The 19,244-nt window shown below is 29.5% G+C and overlaps 2 protein-coding genes across 2 annotated transcripts in view; both read left to right on the top strand.

Moving 5' to 3' along the window:
• Nucleotides 1-17,867: 17,867 nt before the first annotated feature.
• Nucleotides 17,868-18,227, top strand: LOC139425827 (major centromere autoantigen B-like). Its single transcript, XM_071181800.1, has one exon. It carries the CDS (start codon nt 17,868-17,870, stop codon nt 18,225-18,227), a length of 360 nt encoding a protein of 119 aa, XP_071037901.1.
• A 312-nt stretch (nt 18,228-18,539) lies between these two features.
• The window catches only part of LOC122271030 (tigger transposable element-derived protein 4), a 2,672-nt gene continuing 1,967 nt past the window's right edge, over nt 18,540-19,244 (top strand). The window contains exon 1 of the mRNA XM_043050799.2: nt 18,540-19,198. Within this exon, the coding sequence (XP_042906733.2) occupies nt 18,540-19,198 (659 nt within the window). The remainder of the gene's footprint in view (nt 19,199-19,244) is intronic.

The raw sequence follows: 19,244 nt of genomic DNA on the forward strand, positions 1-19,244 counted from the left end.
GAAAAAATTTAAAATGGCGTCATTTGTAGTTTGTTTTCTTCATACATTAAAAAAACCTCAAGAGCAACCGAGGTCTTATGTGTTCTACTTTACGTTACATTTTACTTCATTGCACAAAATCTATGTGCCATAGAAACTTGTAATTTAAATGGCGTGTATATATATGTACTGGGAGTACGATGGAAAAAAAAAGAGGAACAGACAGACTTTCGAGAATTCTAAACTGTTTAACTCGTAGTAATTATAGTAAAAAATACCATGCTGATTTCGCTACAGGCTGCAGAAATGCACCTGCAAAGTTGAAATTTTACATGTTGCAAAATCCACTTTTGCTTATAATTTCAACAAGTTTTTTTTTTTTTTGAAAGTAAACGTAACTGTAAGATTTTTGTTTGAGAATTTTTTCTGGGGCAAAATTATTTTTCTTTAAGCGCTACAGTAGAAAGGCAACTGCTAAGTTGCATTTCTACTTGAAATATTAAATTCTTCAAAATCCATGTTTGTTTACGATTTTAACGAGTTTTTTTTCGAAAGTAAACTCGACTTTAAGATTTTTGTTTGCGAATTTTTTCTGGAGCAAAAGTATTTTTCTTTAGGCACTCCAGTAGAAATGAGACTGCTAAGTTGAAATTTTCGGTGCTACAAAATTTATTTTTGTTTATGATTTTAACGGCTTTTTCGAAAGTAAACGCAACTATAAGATTTTTGTTTGCTTGGAAAATAGTAGTTTGGAAAATAATTATCTTTCTTCAGGAGCTCCAGTAGCGCAATCAGTAAAGGCATCAGTCACTCAGCTGGTGGAGAGTCGGAGGCTGTGAGCTCGATTCTTACAGCCGACAAGCATCCTTATAAAGCTGATCGATTTCTTGGGCTCCCTTCGATAGCTATTCAAGAGTGACCGATTTCCTAATTCAACTGTAACATTAGATCGCAATCTAAGTTAAAGGGTTGTCAGTAGAAAAAAATATATCTTTTTCCTGCAGGCCACAATATTTTTACTCCACCATTGAATTTTAAAACTACTTATTTTCATCATTTGCCCTAGATAATAGTTCGTAATTTCTAATCTATTTACAATTTCGTAGTACTTATGCATCAAAAAACACATACATCAAACTAGATCCGAAAATAAAAGTCCGTGACAAGAACTGTAATGAGATATTACAATTGTAATTACCTCGTAAAATTTGATAATTATCAAACCTTGACAACTTGTTTTTATAAGCAATAAAAACAAATGCGATAAAAAAGCGACTACTTATGAATATCTAATCATAGTTTTGAATTTCAAACCCAAAATTACTCTATAAATGCTAAAAAGTAATGGAAATATATAAAACTAGGAGGCTTCGCCCCCTGCTCGCTGACGCTCACCAACCCCCGGAACTGCTTTCACAGTTCATTTCGGATTGCTTCGCAATCCAATGCTCGCTTTGCTCGCTCATTGGATACGCTCTTAACGTCTAGTTTTTGTATACTTTTTTGAATACTGAAGTTCCGAAAACTTTCACTGTAGAAAATTCTAAACCTGTACATTTCAATATTAATTTGAAATTGCGAACAGTTCACATATTTTTCTTAATCACACTATTCTAAATTTCAGTTGTTGAGAAAAGTAACTGTTGTAAGTTTTGTTTTAAAGTCTTTCCCACCAGAGGGCTAAAGCCATGTGTTGTAAAACAATATGAAATAGTAGTCTGCCACTGAACGCCGGATGTAAAGCATCGGCTTTGATGAAGATAATTTTGTATTTTTAATTCTCTGAAGGGCGCCACCTTAATAATATGGAATTTGTAAAATAAATGTATATATTTTTGATTGTTGATGAAGCCCATCATTTTGTGTTTTCATCAGTGTTCAGAAGCAGAACAACTATAAGTTTTTTATTTTATCACAAAAATATAAAATGTATAAAAAACAAAGAAAAGAGTAAGAAAATGAGTATAGTCATAGAAAAAGTTAAAATTATAATATAGTATTTGTCAGTTAAAATAAAACTTTTTGTTTAAGTCATTGCTAACAATTCAAATTTCTCCGAGGCAATTCTAAAGTATAAATTAAGGTAGTATTGTTAAGTTGAAACACAATATTTTTAGTTTTGATGTCAACAATACAATTCAATTTTTCACAAAAACGATTGTTTCCATTGTTAAGTTCAATGTCAACAATTCAAATTTTTCTGAGGCAACTCTTAACCTCTAAATATTATTTTTTTTATGTACACATTTCTAAATGTCAGTATTCAACCACAAAACAACTTAAAGTCCTCAAATTTAGCATGAAGTTGTAAAATGTAATGAAAGAGGGTCATAGCAATAATGAAAGTAGAAGTAAAGTTAGTACTGTAAAATTAAAACAATATTTTTAATCAATGAGCCAAGTTCTTCAAGAAGCAGTTGTAGAAGTAGGTTGTTTATTTAAAACTTTTTATAGAATTTCTTTAAGAACGCAATTGTTAATTTGGGCATTTGGCGATACAACACTTTTAGAATTGAAGGATTTGTTACGTCAAGCGCTCAAGTATCATAATTTTGATCTAGTTGCGCTTCTATGTCATTTTGATTTATGTTGCTAAGTTAACTTTCAAAATATTCTATGGCTGGCAACAGCATTTTTATTTTTTAAGTTGTTTATTTCTATTTCTTTTAGAATTCGTTATTTTTTTAGCGAAATGTTTTTTAACCAAACAGAATTCTTTGCCGACTGTTTTCTCTATGAATGAAGAAAATAAAGTAAATATTTAACTGTTGTGAAAAGAATCTTATTAGTTGTACAAAATACTTCAGTCAAAATTTGGGAGCCGCGTAAGAGAATTATATATATTAGATCAGAAACACATCATTAATAGGGAGAATGCTTTGATGTTTTTAAAACAAAGCAAACGTTGCCACCGGCAGAAAAGAATTACAGCTAAAATTTGGGAGCCACGTAAGAGAATTATATATAATAGATATTTAGACTTCGAAGTCTAATTATTTGTGCTGTCACGTGTCAAAAAACTTTTTAAATGTTTCAGTTGAGTCAGGAAACAATTATTTTTTCGAAAGAATCTATCAAATACCGCTAGTTCGATCGAACTACTGGTTTCCACTCCATTTATTTCAAAAAATATCAGTTTCCTGATTCAACCGTGACGTCACGAGCGTTTCTCGTCACATGACAAGCACGATTGTTAGAGTTTGAAGGCTAAGTTTATAGAACTATTTCTAACCACTCATAATTAGATATTCTTTGTTTAATGGCGGTAGCGGATAGAAACTAGGGGGATAGGAAGATAAAAACTTTGTTACATGTTAGAAACACTCCGTGACACTTTTATAATACGCTGATTAAACAATGGTGCACTAGTTTCTAATTAAGAAATGCAAATATTTCGAATTACTTATTAGCGTTTGAAAAGTTAATTTGAGATTGAAATTCATAACTCGGATTTGATCTTCATCAGTAGTCGCTTTTAATTCATGTTTGTTATTTATTACTTAGAAAAATAAATTGTCATCATTTGATTAGTTTTCATTTTCTACAAGGTAATTGCAATGACATTATTTTATTACAGTTCTTGATAAAGACTTGGGTTTTCTGATCTGATTAGAGGTATGTGTTTATTGATGCATAAGTATTTTGAAATTCTAAAAAGATTATATAAATTAGAAATAATAACCAAAGGCAAAGGATTAAAAAGTACTTTTATTATACTTTAAAATTTTAATATATGTAATCCCAGGAGCTCGAAGAAATTAAAAAATATAATCTTAAAATTTAAACTCATCATGATTGTGTCCAAAATTGCAGAAGATAATTATTCTAAATCAAACTAACTATTCAATTCAATTAAACAAACATTTTTACAAAAATGTTGTTAATAAGTTTTTTTATTTAAGGCTGCTTTCCAAACAATCCATCGTAATATAAAATGATGCTTTTTTGTGAATAATATATTATTTTCATAACTGCTGTGAGTTTGCAACTGTTACTCATGACTGTTATGTCAAGTGTAGCCTATCTAAAGCCAGCACTGTCTACGCCTATTTTGAAAATGGCGCAAATCGTATGTATTTTTCTTTCAAATATAAATATTACACATATTTAGAAAAAGTAATTAATTGTTGATTGTCTGAACTTTTTCTTAATATAAACTCATTTATAAATTATTCATAATAATATTGTCTTTTTTTAGGTCTTTGGAGCATCCTCCACGTTTCAACACTTTCATTGCATTACTCATTTCGGTATTAGTCGAAGTTGGCTCAAAATCTGCATCTGACTCGGCAGTTCCAAAATTCATTAAAGCTTTTTTTTTCGAAAGCTCCATCGTAATATGAAAGGATACTTTTTTGCGAATTGTATGCCATTTTTATAACTGTTGTGAGTTTGCAACTGTTACTCATGACTGTTAAGTCAAGTTTAGCTACTCTGAAATCAGCGCTGTTCACGCTTATTTTGAAAATGGCGCAAAGCGTCAATATGGAGAAAAGCTACAGTTTTGTGAAAATGAAAGGCGTTTGGGGTCTAATTTTTTATCATTTAAAAACTTACTCTAATGCTGCATTACTTATCACCAAATTAGCAATTTTTAAAAATGCGTATCAGTTTTTAAAATGTTTAAGTTAATTATCTGTTCTAAAGTGCAGATAATTCTTCATGGTAAGATTGGTGATACACAGCTTTCTAAATCCTAAACAGATTGCAGTAATACACTATTTCACAACGTTCCGTGGTTAGCCTTGATTTGAAAAGCAGACCGCCAGTTTTTAATCAAAGTCAAAGACTGAACATTTACGAGTTTAACCTTAATTTACTATTAATCGCCATAAATTTTATGAGAAAGAATTTACCGGCAGACCTGTGTCTTCTTGGCTATGCTAGATTGGATTGCGTAAATTTATTTTTACTATCAGTGGCTGGAACAATCACTGACTGTAATCTAACAGTAAAAGTTTTTTACAGTACATTGGTTCCCACAGTTCTTTTTTTATAAAAAAAAAATACATAAGTGCATTAAAAGCTACAAAATTATTTTCGATTTAAATTTGACAGAAATTATTTTTACATTTTTTAAAAATATTCTAAATTCATTTTTGCTGACAAGTTAACAATCCGTGAACTATTTATTGTTATATTTGAAAAACAAAATATCTCACTAAATCACTTGATTTTTAGCAAAGCGTAAACTCTCAAATATTTTACTAAAATGTCCTCTCAATGCATTCTGGAATGTTTATACATATTTTATTTTAGTTAAAAATATTTTTTCATGAATCTTAAAAAGACTAATGTTTTGTCAAAATATGACACGAATAATATTTATTTAACATTTCATACACGCAAAGCATTTTATCAACACAATATTTCGTCCTTTATTTCTTGAAGATTTCGATAGTTTGATGAATAATTCCATCAATTTCGCAGTACCAAGAAATATGTCTAAATTATTAGAAAAATATGTCAAGATTAAAGTCATAACTTTGTTTTGAATCAGCCGCAATCTTAATTAGGTATTAAATTGTACTGTGTTTCGGTTCAAGTTCAAGTTTAAAGGTCAACCTTTCTTCCCTCTGAAATTTAATTTCAACGAAAATATAATAAAATTTTGTACAAATAATGAATTCTGCTATAACAAGAAAAATTTCTACACCACTAGGAAAATCTGTTCAAATCTAATGCATTCTAAAAAAAGGTGTTAAATTGTATAGTATTTCTGACTAAGATGACGTTCCAGTTAAAATTCAACTATAATTTCAATGCTATTTAATTTGTTCAATAATAAAGCGGATTTGCTAAGTGTTTGTTCTACGTTAACCGTAACTTTAATTTCATCTTCTACATCTCAGCAATTATGTGATTTATTGAAAAATTTATACAGATGAGCTCTGAGACTCAAACAGCACTAACATTAGAGTTAGAGAAAGCAATAACGTTGCTCAAAATCTCTCTGATTTTGTTCGATTGGTACAAGTTTAAGATTGCAGCAAACTTGCAAAGAACATTCCAAAGCGGAAAACATTCCAAAATACATAACAGCGCCACTGAAAAGATTTGTACAATTATAGTCCTGCCGAGCAATATAAAATCAAACAAACGTGCATCATGAAAGATTTGTGCTTAATTTTTTTTCAAGTGTTTTAAATTTATATTTAAATACAATTTCTGTTACAAAGCATTCATTATCTTCACAAAAAAACATTTTTTTTCTATTTTAGCAAATTATCATTTACGAATAATATCCTTAAAAATTTATTCAAAACATAATTGCAAAGTATTAGTAAATATTTAAAATTAAAATAAGAGGAAGTTTAAAAGCAAATTATGTACTCAAATGAAAAAAGAAACTTAAAGAAAATTGATTCGAAAACAAAATATATTACTGCAGTTACAAAAATCAACCAAGCGAAGTTACAGCTTGGAATGAATTTAAAAAGGAGGGAGAAAGGATTTATCAAACTAAAAAATAACGTCTTTAAACTCTAGGGAACAACTTGAAAAAAGCAAATATTCATCAACTCGCTTCTATAACGATGAATCTTTTCATTGAAGTTTTTAATTGCTTGGTTTATGTAACCGTTTAGTAAATGAAACTTGCCTCGTTTAGAATCTCCGTGGAAAAAAAAAGAAATTTTAAAATCAACTTGGGAGTTCATTTTTCCTGCTGCCATATTTATAAAAATTCTATTCGTAATTAGTTATTTTCTTGAAAAATTATAGCCTTAATAATCGAGTGCATTACTTAATGAAGTACATTTAATAAGATCCGGTGATTAGAATACGTTGTAAAGTTCTTACTGGGAATTCAAGCGCAAGGATATTGAATAGAAATAAATTTCAATTTTTGAGCTGAAGTATAAAATGTCTTCTTAAATCGATAATAATAAATAATGCTTTCTCCAGTTTTGCTATATTTAAGGAAATTTCAAGCTTTCACTTTTTTTACTGATGAATTTCCTACATTCTGCAACAGGGGGGGAAAAATTTTTTGCTTTCTATTGCATGAGATATTTTTTAACAGATCTTATATACATTCGTACCGCTGATTTCTTATTTGGAATTATTTTCTCTCACCAAGCTACAGCTTTGTCTTTTTTTTTAAAGAAGTTCTTAGTGCATTTATTGTCGAAATGTTCATGTTTAGAAATGTTGTATATTGCAGAGTGTTTTCATAGATATCGCTAGGAGTCAGGACTGAAATTGCGTAGAAACTTATGCTTGGAAACGTCATCATGCGTCACTAAGAGTGCTTCCCAATTAGGAACTATTTACTAGAGGGCTTTTGAACATAGGGAAACTCCTCCAGCCCCGTATGACGACATTTTAGGGCATGAATTTTGATGCAATTTCAGTCCTGATGATGGGCACTAACTCCCCTAGAATTTTCTGGCAACATTTAAAAGACCTCTCGTTATATATAAAGTTTTTAACCAGTACATTTTGACAAAAAATAGACTAAAAATGTTATTTTAAGAAATCTGTAGTTTCAGGATAAAAACTAATTTCGGATTTGAAATCTCTTCCCCCGAATAAAATAATCGTACCCTTCGCAAAGCTGCGCTTGCCAAAACTCGAAACTACTTACACATAACCCTCTTAGATCGCTTTGTAAATCAAGCTCGCTTCACTCCCTCAAGGAATGCATTTTTGTCTATCTCGGTATGTATGCTATGTATACTCTTTTTTTAAAAAATAAAGTTCAAAAAATATGCAACGAATATATTTTATGCAACCATTGATTTATAATAATTCTATCAAATATTTATGCACTACTGTTTGATTTGAATCCATTTCAATGTTGCATTTAAATTGCATACACTGTAAACTAATTACAGTGCATTTTAGAACTAATAATATTGGCAATTATTTTACACTTTGGTGGGGATTCACTAGACCAAGAATCAAGGATAGTTCCTGTTTTGTTTTAGTTTTGTTATTCAGTAAGACAATCATTTATAATTGCAATAAGATTTGATGCACATTAAATGTCAGTAACGAAATAGGCTTATGAATTTGAACTAGGCTTAACAAAGCCGAAGTGAATAGAAATTAAGTATTATAAAATTATTTAATACAATTAATAGATTTATAAAAAATATGCTTATAAAAAATATGTAAGCATTTTATTTTACTAGTTTACATGAGTAGATTATGAAATAAATCCGCCAAGAAAATTGAAATTACTATCAATTACAATCAATATTTTTGATCAATAAATAAAGAGGAGTGAAACTTACTTGGTATTAAATAGGCCATGAGCAGTTTGTCAATACAATCTGGCAAGAAAATTGAAATTACAATCAATTACAACCAATATTTTTGATCAATAAATAAAGAGGAGTGAAACTTACTTGGTATTAAATAGGCCATGAGCAGTTTGTCAATACAATCTGGCTAGAAAATTGAGATTATGTAGGACCACAATTAATATTTTTGATGAATCAGTGAAGAGTATTGAAATTAATTGGTATTAAAAGGGCTATGTTCAGCTTGTCAATACAATCAGGCAAAGAAGATTGAGATTACGATAGACCACAATCAATATTTTTGATCAATCAGTAAAGAGGATTGAAGCTTACTTCTTATTAAATAGGCTTCAATCAGTTTGTCAAAACAACCCGGCAAGAAGATTTAAATTACTATCGACTGCAATCAATATTTTTGATCAATAAATAAAGAGGATTGAAGCTTACTTGGTATTAAATAGGCCATGAGTAGCTTGTCAATGGAATCCAGCAAGAAATTTGAAATTGCGATCGACCGCAATCAATATTTTTGATCAATCAGTAAAGAAGATTGAAACTTACTTGGTATTGAAAAGACTATGATCAGTTTGTCAATACAATCCAGCAAGAAGATTGAGATTACGATAGACCACAATCAATATTTTTGATCAATCAGTAAAGAGGATTGAAGCTTACTTGGTATTGAAAAGACTATGATCAATTTGTCAATACAATCCATGAAGAAGATTGAAATTACTTTTCAAATCTATGAACTTACTGTCTCGTATAGGGGTCAATAACTGCGTCTAGTTTGGCTTTATTAATTATTGGTATAGTTTAACTATACTATTTAAAGTGAGCATGAAAGCTCGATTCGGTATTTACTTGAAATAAAGTTATTATTAGCACAATTGTCAAATTTTCAAAACAACAAATTCGGATTGTTATTATACCACAGTTTTTACAACGCTTGTACACTTTGGGCCATTTATTTTTTACAAACTATATGTTTAAGTGCTTATGCTTCGAACTGCTCACTAGCTTGATATTTTAGTTATTTGTTGCCATCGTTAAAAAGAAAATTCATTTGGGTTTCTTTTTAACAATATGCGCAGAAGTATTTTTTATATAATATGGATAGGAATTCCTATTTTTCTAACTATGAGAAAGTTAAGCTGCTTTACTGCTAAATTGTTATGTACAGCTATATAGTTATGTTGATGTGTGAGCATTACTGTATAAACGTATTATGTGCATATGCTAAGCAGTATAGTTTTATGTATAATTTCCTTATACTATAGCTCAAATTAAATTGAAATATTGTTCAACTTGAAATGTGATATGGGTGAAGAAATGTTTAAAACTATTATGATCTCAAAATACTAATATAAGGAAACAACAGTAAACAGTTTCAATAAAGCAATGAAATTGAGCACTATATGTTTATTAATTTTGGCAAAACATCCTTTTTCATTCCTTCTCATTATTATATAGCAGTATTCCTTTTTTTTCCTGTTGTAATTGCAGTATATTTGTTTCGCTGGTTTTATCTTGATAAAAACAGCATATATTCGTTTTTCTAAACAAAAGTTCATTAAAAATAGCCCGATTAACTAAGGATTAAAGAAAAACAGTATTATTATTTAGGTAACAAGCATATTGTTAGAAACGAATCCTTTCGTAATGATGCATTGTTTTATAAAGTAATTATTTTTTATATAGCAAATCATTAAAATATAGTTTTATGTTATAGTTAGTAAATCATTATAAATATGTTTCTGACTTCTTATCTTTAACCAGTACAGAACGCAAAATAAAAAAACGAACCACCCTCAATAACTATTGATCTAATGATCAGATCTTCACGATCTATATCTCAATCTTAAAAGTTCAGAGTGGTAACCTCAAATGTGTTAATTAATTAATGCAGACGAAATTTTAAGTTACAAAATCAGACACAAAAACGAACTTTTTCTGAATAAAAATACCTTTTATTCAACGGATTCACTTTTCTTAACCCCTTACATATAGGGAGTAGCCGTAATATGCCCAAATATGCCCCAATCTCCAAACTAAGGTTCCAGCATTTTAGTTTAAAGAAAATCTCTTTCATTTGTAGAAAATTCTTTAAGTTTCAAATCTTTTTAAGATTGCAGCAATTTTTTTAGTTTGCAGCAAATCTTTTTAAGGATAAATAAAAGAATTTTAAGGTCATTACACTTTTTTTAAGGTTACGATCAGCATATTTGCACATTAATATAGTTCCACGAACCGATATTATGACTTAATGATCCTGTTAGCTGAGTGAATGTTGAATAAATGAGAATAGCCATATGATGAAGCTCTAAGATTTCAACAATATTTATCAAATATAATATATATATATATAACGCAGAATGACGTCACTCCTGTTATCTCAAAACGAAAATATACTTGTTGCCAAAACATGAATGAAACTTAATTCTGTTAATTAAATATCATCTGCAGAGTAATGTAAGACTCCAACGTATCCATCTATTTTCGGCCTATGATTTCGAGAGTTTTTCGATTTTTGACAAGTATTCACACTAATTACTTGTTGACGATATTATACGATACACAACGATGCACACGAACCTAAATTTTTCATCAAATTGTGGATTCACCAAGAGGCTGAAAAATAAGGTTTTGTTAAGGTTAAAGTAAGAAAAACGCTATGCACAATCTCTCAATCTACATGAATTTCACACTCTCACTTTGCGTCCTGCACGCTCCCGTATTCTGCACAAACTTTGTAAAGAACCGAGGTTGATTTGTGATAACTGCGCTGCACAGATCTTAGCTACATAAGCATACGTGCGTTCCGTTATCTGCAAGTACTTCCGTTCCATTTCATATCATTGATTTCGTATAATAGCTTAAAGCTAAAGCAAGGATTACTAATTTAAAACAAAGATTTGAGAAGACATTTTTAGACACATATTTGTTTTTAGCATATAAAAAATATATAAAAATCAGAGCACAAATGGAATGCGCAAACGAATAATTCCAAACGCGGATATTGCAGAAGGTTTGTCTTAATTAAAATTTTCATTTCAACGTTTATGCAATGTCGGAAACTGTTGCTGAAACAAACAAAAAATCACTACATTTAACACACATGAGCTATTCGTTTAGGTTATAGAAATTAAACTGTTTTACAACTGGTTGACGGAATTACGACATTCTGAGAGTAATTTTCACTTAGGTGATATTTCAAAGTGGAAAGCAAAGGATAAAATTACAACTAGAATATTGTAAACAAGATTATTTTCTCTTAGCAATTACTGTTCTTAATTGCACAACTGGAAACAGAATAGTAGTTGTGAAATACGATGTTAGATTTTTAATAGCTGGATAAATCGACATACATAATATGTTATAATTTATTTTTCATTTTCAATGATAAAAGAAAAGGATAAAATTACAACTAGAATATTGTAAACAAGATTATTTTTTCTTATCAATTACTGTTCTTAATTACACAACTGGAAACAGTATAGTAGTTGTGAAATACGATGTTAGATTTTTAATAGCTGGATAAATTACTGTTCTTAATTACACAACTGGAAACAGTATAGTAGTTGTGAAATACGATGAATAGCTGGATAAATCGACATACATAATATGTTATAATTTATTTTTCATTTTCAATTATAAAAGAAAAGGATAAAATTACAACTAGAATATTGTAAACAAGACTTTTTTTTCTTAGCAATTACTGTTCTTAATCACACAACTGGAAACAGTATAGTAGTTGCGAAATACGACGTTAGATTTTTAATAGCTGGATAAATCGCCATATATAATATGTTATAATATATTTTTCATTTTCAATGATAAAAGAAAAGGATAAAATTACAGCTAGAATATTGTAAACAAGATTATTTTTTCTTATCAATTACTGTTCTTAATTACACTACTGGAAACAGTATAGTAGTTATGAAATACGATATTAGATTTTTAATGGCTGGATAAATCGACATATATAATATGTTATAATTTATTTTTCATTTTCAATGATAAATAAAAAGGCTAAAATTACAACTAGAATATTGTAAACAAGATTATTTTTTTTAGCAATTACTGTTCTTAATTACACAACTGGAAACAGTATAGTAGTTATGAAATACGATGTTAGATTTTTAATAGCTGGATAAATCGACATATATAATATGTTATAATGTATTTTTTATTTGCAATGATCAATAGTTTTGTTTCTACAAGGAAATTTATCAGCCCTCGCATTAATTTACACGGATCAATATTGAAATCCAGATCCATATAAAATTTACTAACAATTACAATATCATTTTTGATATAAATGTTTATAAATTATATTCCCGGCATAATAGAATTTTATATTTATCGTTATTTGTAACGACAGCCATGTCAACTACTTCTGTAATTTTCGACAATTCAGTTAAACATGAAATTATATCTGCCGTTATAAATCACATTGTTTTGATTGTGATTTAACCGAGTAATTTTAATACTAAATTTTTATATATCTTATTTACTCCATTATGAATATTAAATGTGTTTATGTCTATTACCATACCAGCTATCGGTAGATTTTCTTTTATTTTTAAATATAAAGTTCCTGATTTGAGCTATCATTATCTCAAATTTTACTTCATTTGGATCAATAGAATGCATTTTAGAGCCATTCAAAGTAACTTTTTTCCAGTTCACACCGTATACCAATAATATGAAATAAACGTGAATTTAAAAAAAAGGAAATTACGAAGAAAAATTTTCTATTAAAGAAAATATTGATTTATTAAAGACATTATTCCGGCACGTAAAATTGTATTTCTTTCCATTAGTGGATTTGTAAAAAGTTTGAGGTGAGGATCTGATTTACTTTCGCAAGCATGCATAATTCTCAAACATTTTACAGGAAACGTGATATTTCATAAAAAGAGTTTCAATACTTAGCTGTTAATCACTTTTAAGTGATTGAATGAAACTTTAAACCGTTTAAATATTTTAAACTAATTAAGTTGAAGAGTATGCGCAATTTAGGAGTAAATAAAGTTATATAAGAGCACAATTGTTAGGCTTAGCATAAATTCGTTTAAAACTAAGTAATGTAATTAATAGTATTTTGCATAAAGATAAGTTTGTATAAAACTTTTTCTTTAATGTTCGATTTACTAATTAAATAATAGGCTGAAAAACTGGTTTTAGGATAGTTAAAAAACTGGATAAAAATACAGGCTTAAGAACATATTTTAGTCTTAGCTGATGGGTGGCTAACTTTTTTTACTGGTATTTCTTTGTTGTCTTAATACCGAAATTAATAAATGATTTTTGTTATTAATACTAAGCCTTCTTAGTACTATTTCTTTTAAGCCTGGATCTATTTATGATGCTTGGATCCTACATATCCTCAAAGAGATGGGTATTAGCTTCTCAGAAGTAAAGGTAGCCAATGCATAATGCTAATCTCCTTGTCAGCATTATGTCACTGGTCCCCTTCAGCTGTTTTTTTTTTTTTTTTTTTTTTTNTTTTTTTTTTTTTTTTTTTTTTTTTTTTTTTTTTTTTTTTTTTTTTTTTTTTGCTTTACAAAAACACTTTTTTTTTAAATTTTCACCCAGACACATTGTTGAACCATAGAACTAGCACTGCTAACATAACTCTTTCTAGTTTGCTTATATCAGCTGAAAAATTTATAAAAAGCAGGTGTTTAAAACCTCATTTTATTTAAATCTATTTTATCTCAGTATATTATTATTCAAAAGCAAAATATTTTACATTAAGTAAATAATAGTAACGCAAGCATTGTGTAAATTCATTTTCTTATACTCGCCAAAATATTAATTCCGTCAACCAATGATAAATCATTTATGCAATTTGACATAAGTTTCATAAAAATGAAATTCTAAGAAAGCTTTTAAAAATATAAAGAGGAGGAAAATATAAATAATTAATAGCCCTTTATGAAGCATTATTTGTTAAACAAAACAAAGTAAAGACGAAATAATAAAAAAATAAAAAGCCAAATGTTTTGATAGTCGTTAGTAACTAGCGAAACAAAGTTTCAATTTTGATTGTAAATGTTAAAGGTAAACGAAACAAAAATGAAATTTTGATAACTAGGAAATAAGTTAAAAAAGAAAATATTCTTCGATTTTCTCTTAAATGATGCTACTTTTCTCATTTGTTCAAAAGTTTTTAACAGCTTATTTTATAGATAATACGGTTCTCAGTAAAAGTAATGTTCCATAAATTAGTAATTACGTTGAGACAGTATTTTTCCTGAAAAGAAATCTTTTTATTTAATCATTTTTTTAAAAAGTAAGGCTTTAATAGTCATATTATAACCGTACTGTAATAAATTACATTTAACTACAATCCATCGATATTTTATTATATAAATACACTTTTTGAAGTTATTTAAAGCTGCAAATTTAAAATATATAATCATTTAAAATATATATAAACTTTAAAATTTAAAGTATATAATATTAAGTATAGAAAGGAACAAATTTGAAGAATAGAATAACTTTTAAATTTATAATATAGACTATTAAAGCAAATAATAGAAAAAATGCGTAGGTGGATAAAATAAAAATGATACTTTTTTAATAGCAGAAGACTATTTTTGTTTTCATTGTCATAGCAACAATCGAACTTTATCTAGAATTTAAATAATTGTGCGGCAGTGTTTAGTTTTTTGTAAATTCATTTTTTTTAAAAGACTTGAATTATGAGTGGGCTTAACGTTCCTAATGTAGTTGAATAATTAAATATATATGTATCAATGTAGTTGAATAATTGAATATTAATGTATAATGTAATAATTGAATTTTTACCAAGAGAAAGTGTCAAACCTATTGAAAATTTTCACAGGTTACAGGGATAGTTAATTTTAAAACTGAATTTGGTCAATAATATTTTCCACAATTTGCTAGTTATGTGAAACTTTTCTTGGTCTTTTCCAAAATTATAATTTTGACTCGATTTTTACGAGATTATGTGAACAACTAAACTTTTATGTAATCATTAAAATGATTCAAAGAATTAGCAATAAAATTGACAGATTCTGATAAATAATGGATGTAAGATTTTATACTTCGAGATTTTGTTAGGTTATTGAATTTCTCTAGCTTTATGTTTCTATGTTCTTTTATATTTATGATATGTTTGCCTTTCGTATTTATAGCTTGACAATAGGGGCTTTTTCTCGTGAATAAAAACTATAGTTATGAGTGCATGAATTATTTTCAGTTTTTAAACTTTATTCTAAAATAAACACTAAAATAAATCGAAATTATTTTTTAAAAACGACGTTTTTCGAATACATTTGAAAGGAGTTAATAATTTTATCTCTGTCAAACCTGAAAAAATCATAGCTGCATCTATGGAAATATTCTGTCATAGAAGCTTTTTACAGAAAAGTCACACCCTATGCTTTTGGTTGAAGGTCTGACAATAGTAAAATTGTCTTACCTGCTTGAAAAAGGCAGTATTTATTATTATTTCTTACGTTTTGTTTAATAATTTTTTATTTTAGATTTAGTTTATTAGTTTATAAGTTATCAAAACTTCGTAGAAAAGTCATAAAAATTTTAACTGACCGTAATTTTTGTTTTACGTTAGGTCAAAACAATAAGGAACAATTTTTAAACAATTTTAAATTTTGCAAGTAGCTAATAGAAGTGGGTTAAAATTTTAATTAACAATGAATGAGATAATTGTTTTCTGTTTGTATTGCGATTGGTATAAAGATAGTTATCAGTAAATAATTGAAACTTGTATTATTGTCAGTCGCAGAGTACTAGAGGAAATTTATAAACTCTAGTTAGTCGGAAAGTGGATTGAATTTAGATTGAGGATAAAATAATGAATTCTACTTAAAGCGGCCTGGGAACAACTGAAATTTGGATGTTATCAGGGTTTGAAATCCAATGGAAATTTGAATGCACTAGCAAAACATAAAGTGATTAAAATTGCAATTGCAATATTCACACAGCCACACAGTCACAAAAGAGGATAAATAAAAATGTAAAAAAATAGTGCTAATTCTAAATCTGGTAAAATTTTTCTTCATGAGCTGTAAACATTTCTGTGTATCTTAAAACAAAAAAAGGGGGGCAATTACTTTACACCAAAAGTGCTGTATACCATTAATGTATTTTTACCCTACTGGATGTAAAATAGTTAGCCACCCTTTTTGTTGTTCGATAACACTAAAACCCATGATTATTATAAGATATGATACACATAAGAATCAGTTAAGTTATTTTTACAATAGAATTTAAAGTAAAATCAATTAGAGTTGGATGCGCCACAAAAAACAATCAGGAAACAACAAACTCACGCCAACTCATACTTGATTTCGATTGTACTGTGCCCAAAATAAAAAAAGATATCACCCCGAATAACTTTCGTTCTAATGATTCGGTTTTTACGTACTAAGTATCAAACTTAATGGTTCAAGGGGCTGATTTCAGATTTGATAATTAATTAGTACTAACTAATATTGAAGTTACGAAATCAGACGAAAAAACGCTCTTTCTCGATACGATATATATATACACACACACACACACACATATATATATATATAGTCAGTACCGCCTATATGGTCACCCTCTTATAAGGTCACCCCGCTTATATGGTCAATTTTCTAAAGTCCCATCTAACTTAATAGGAAACACGTGTTAAAGATCACCGCTTATATGGTCATCCTATGGATGGGTGATCGTGTAAAGCTAAGGGTGGTAAAATTGCTCTTTCTAGACTTCCGGGTTACTGCTTTCGATATATTTTTACGCCGCAGATTGAAAAAACGCGCCATCATATTATTGCATATCTTTTGCAGTATTTCACATGTACCGAGTTCTTTCTTTCAGCCTTTAAACTTCAGCATTATCATATTAATATTATAATCATCAGAATATTTTCTAATTAGGCTAACTTGAAAAGATATTTTTGGCGACATTCAATTCAAATGTAGCCAAATAAGGGAGAAAATGCAAAACATGGCAAACCTTAAGAATTATTCACAATGAGATATTAACTTTCCAAAAATTTTTTTGGCCTTACGACCTCTGAGAATCAATACATTTCTGAAAGCTCTTATGAATGGTACAATTATGTTTAGATTTGAACCCAAATTACAATAACAAAACTTTATAGAATATTAGGCTTATTCACACATCGCCTCGTAGTCATAACATAAGCGGAGGGATACACCGGAAATTTTCTAAATTTCTTCCGGTTTAAGGACGCTTGTTATTGTTTACATTAGACCACCCATCCATTTCTCGAGTTACCGGTTATATGGTCAGTTTCCTTTTTTTTTTCTTTTGAAAAAAGATACATTTTAAGACATTTCTCTAGACAGGAAGACAAGAAAAATGACCAGAAGGTAAACACATTCCTTCGACCCCCGGAGAGAACTGGAATTTCCCCCCTCTATTTCGTCACCCTACCCTCTTTTCTCTTTTGCATTCATTGATGACCTTACCCTCTCCACATTTGACCACTGGCATTCTTTTCCCCACCCAAGGGCGAAAGGTCTTTTGATCGTTTGAAGTTATCTCTCAGAGCTTGAAAAGGAGTTGAAGTTGAGAGAAAAAAACATTTTTATTGGATTACTGAACGAATAACATATCCATGCTTTCATTATGGCTTCGAAAAGAAAGAATTTAACAATATCGGAAAAAAATGAATTGATTGAAAAGTTTAAAAAATCTAACCTTTCAAAAGTTGCTTTTGCCAAAGAAAATTCTATACCGCGAACAACTTTAAACAACATTTTAGCAGCCAAACGTAGCTGTCCAGATGTTTCAATTAGCGACCGAGAAAGAAAACGTCAGCGTGTGTCACCTTATGAGAATGTGGAGAAGGCTCTTCTGTCATGGATCAAATATGCACCATCACAAAATGCTCCTATATCCTGGAATATTCTAAAAGAAAAAGCTTTAGAAATAGCTAAAGAACTAGGAGAATCAAATTTTGTTGCAAGCAATGGCTGGATACAGTGATTCAATGCAAGAAATAACCTATTCTTTGAAATTGTGCGGAGAAGCTGCTGATTTTGACAACAGTTCTTTAAAAGAATGGAAAGACGTAGTGTTGCGAGATATTCATGAAAGATATGAACCTGCTAACGTGTTCAACGTTGATGAATGTGGACTTTTCTATAGGATCTTACCCGACAGAACCCTTTGCTTCAAAGGAGAAAATTGTGTAGGCGGAAAAAAAAGTAAGGAACGCTTAACAGTTTTGTTATCTGCAAACATGGATGGTTCGGAGAAAATGATTCCTTTGGTGATTGGAAAATTTCTGAAACCGAGATGCATGAAAAATTGAAATCTTTGCCCCTTTTGTATGATGCCAATTCCAAAGCATGGAGGACCCAAACGATCTGGGGAAAAACTCTCAGAAGGTGGGACCTACATTTTTCAAAGAAAAACAGAAAAGTTGCATTGATTGCTGATAACTGCACTGCTCACTGTCCTGTTGAGGGCTTGAAATCAATTGAGCTCGTATTTTTGCCTCCAAACAGCACATGTGTGTTGCAGCCTCTAGATCAAGGCATAATTCAAAGCTTCAAGTCTATGTATAGAAAGCTTCTTCTACGGGATATGATCACCGCCATAGACAAAAAAGAAGAATTTCACGTTTCAGTTTTGAACGCACTGTTCTATATTGACCAAAGCTGGAACATGGTGTCGTCGAAAACTATTGAAAATTGTTTCCGTCACGCGGGGTTCCACTGTTCTCCAGACTCTTCGGTATCATTAGAGGACCCTGAGGAAGATCTTCCATTGGCTGAATTGGCAGAAAATCTTCGAAACCGAGGCTATGCAATGCCGGACGTAAATTTGTATTCCCAAATAGACGTTGATGTCCTCACTAATTGTGAAGCAACTGTGGAAGGCATTGTATCTAATGTCTTAAATCTGAATGCTGAAGGAAGTGACGATGAGGATGATACTGAATGCAATAAAAAGTCTGTATCAACAGCTGATGCTCTTAAGGCTATAGATGACTTAAGG

This window comes from Parasteatoda tepidariorum, chromosome 6, assembly GCF_043381705.1.
Source record: "Parasteatoda tepidariorum isolate YZ-2023 chromosome 6, CAS_Ptep_4.0, whole genome shotgun sequence".
Lineage (NCBI taxonomy): Eukaryota > Metazoa > Arthropoda > Arachnida > Araneae > Theridiidae > Parasteatoda > Parasteatoda tepidariorum.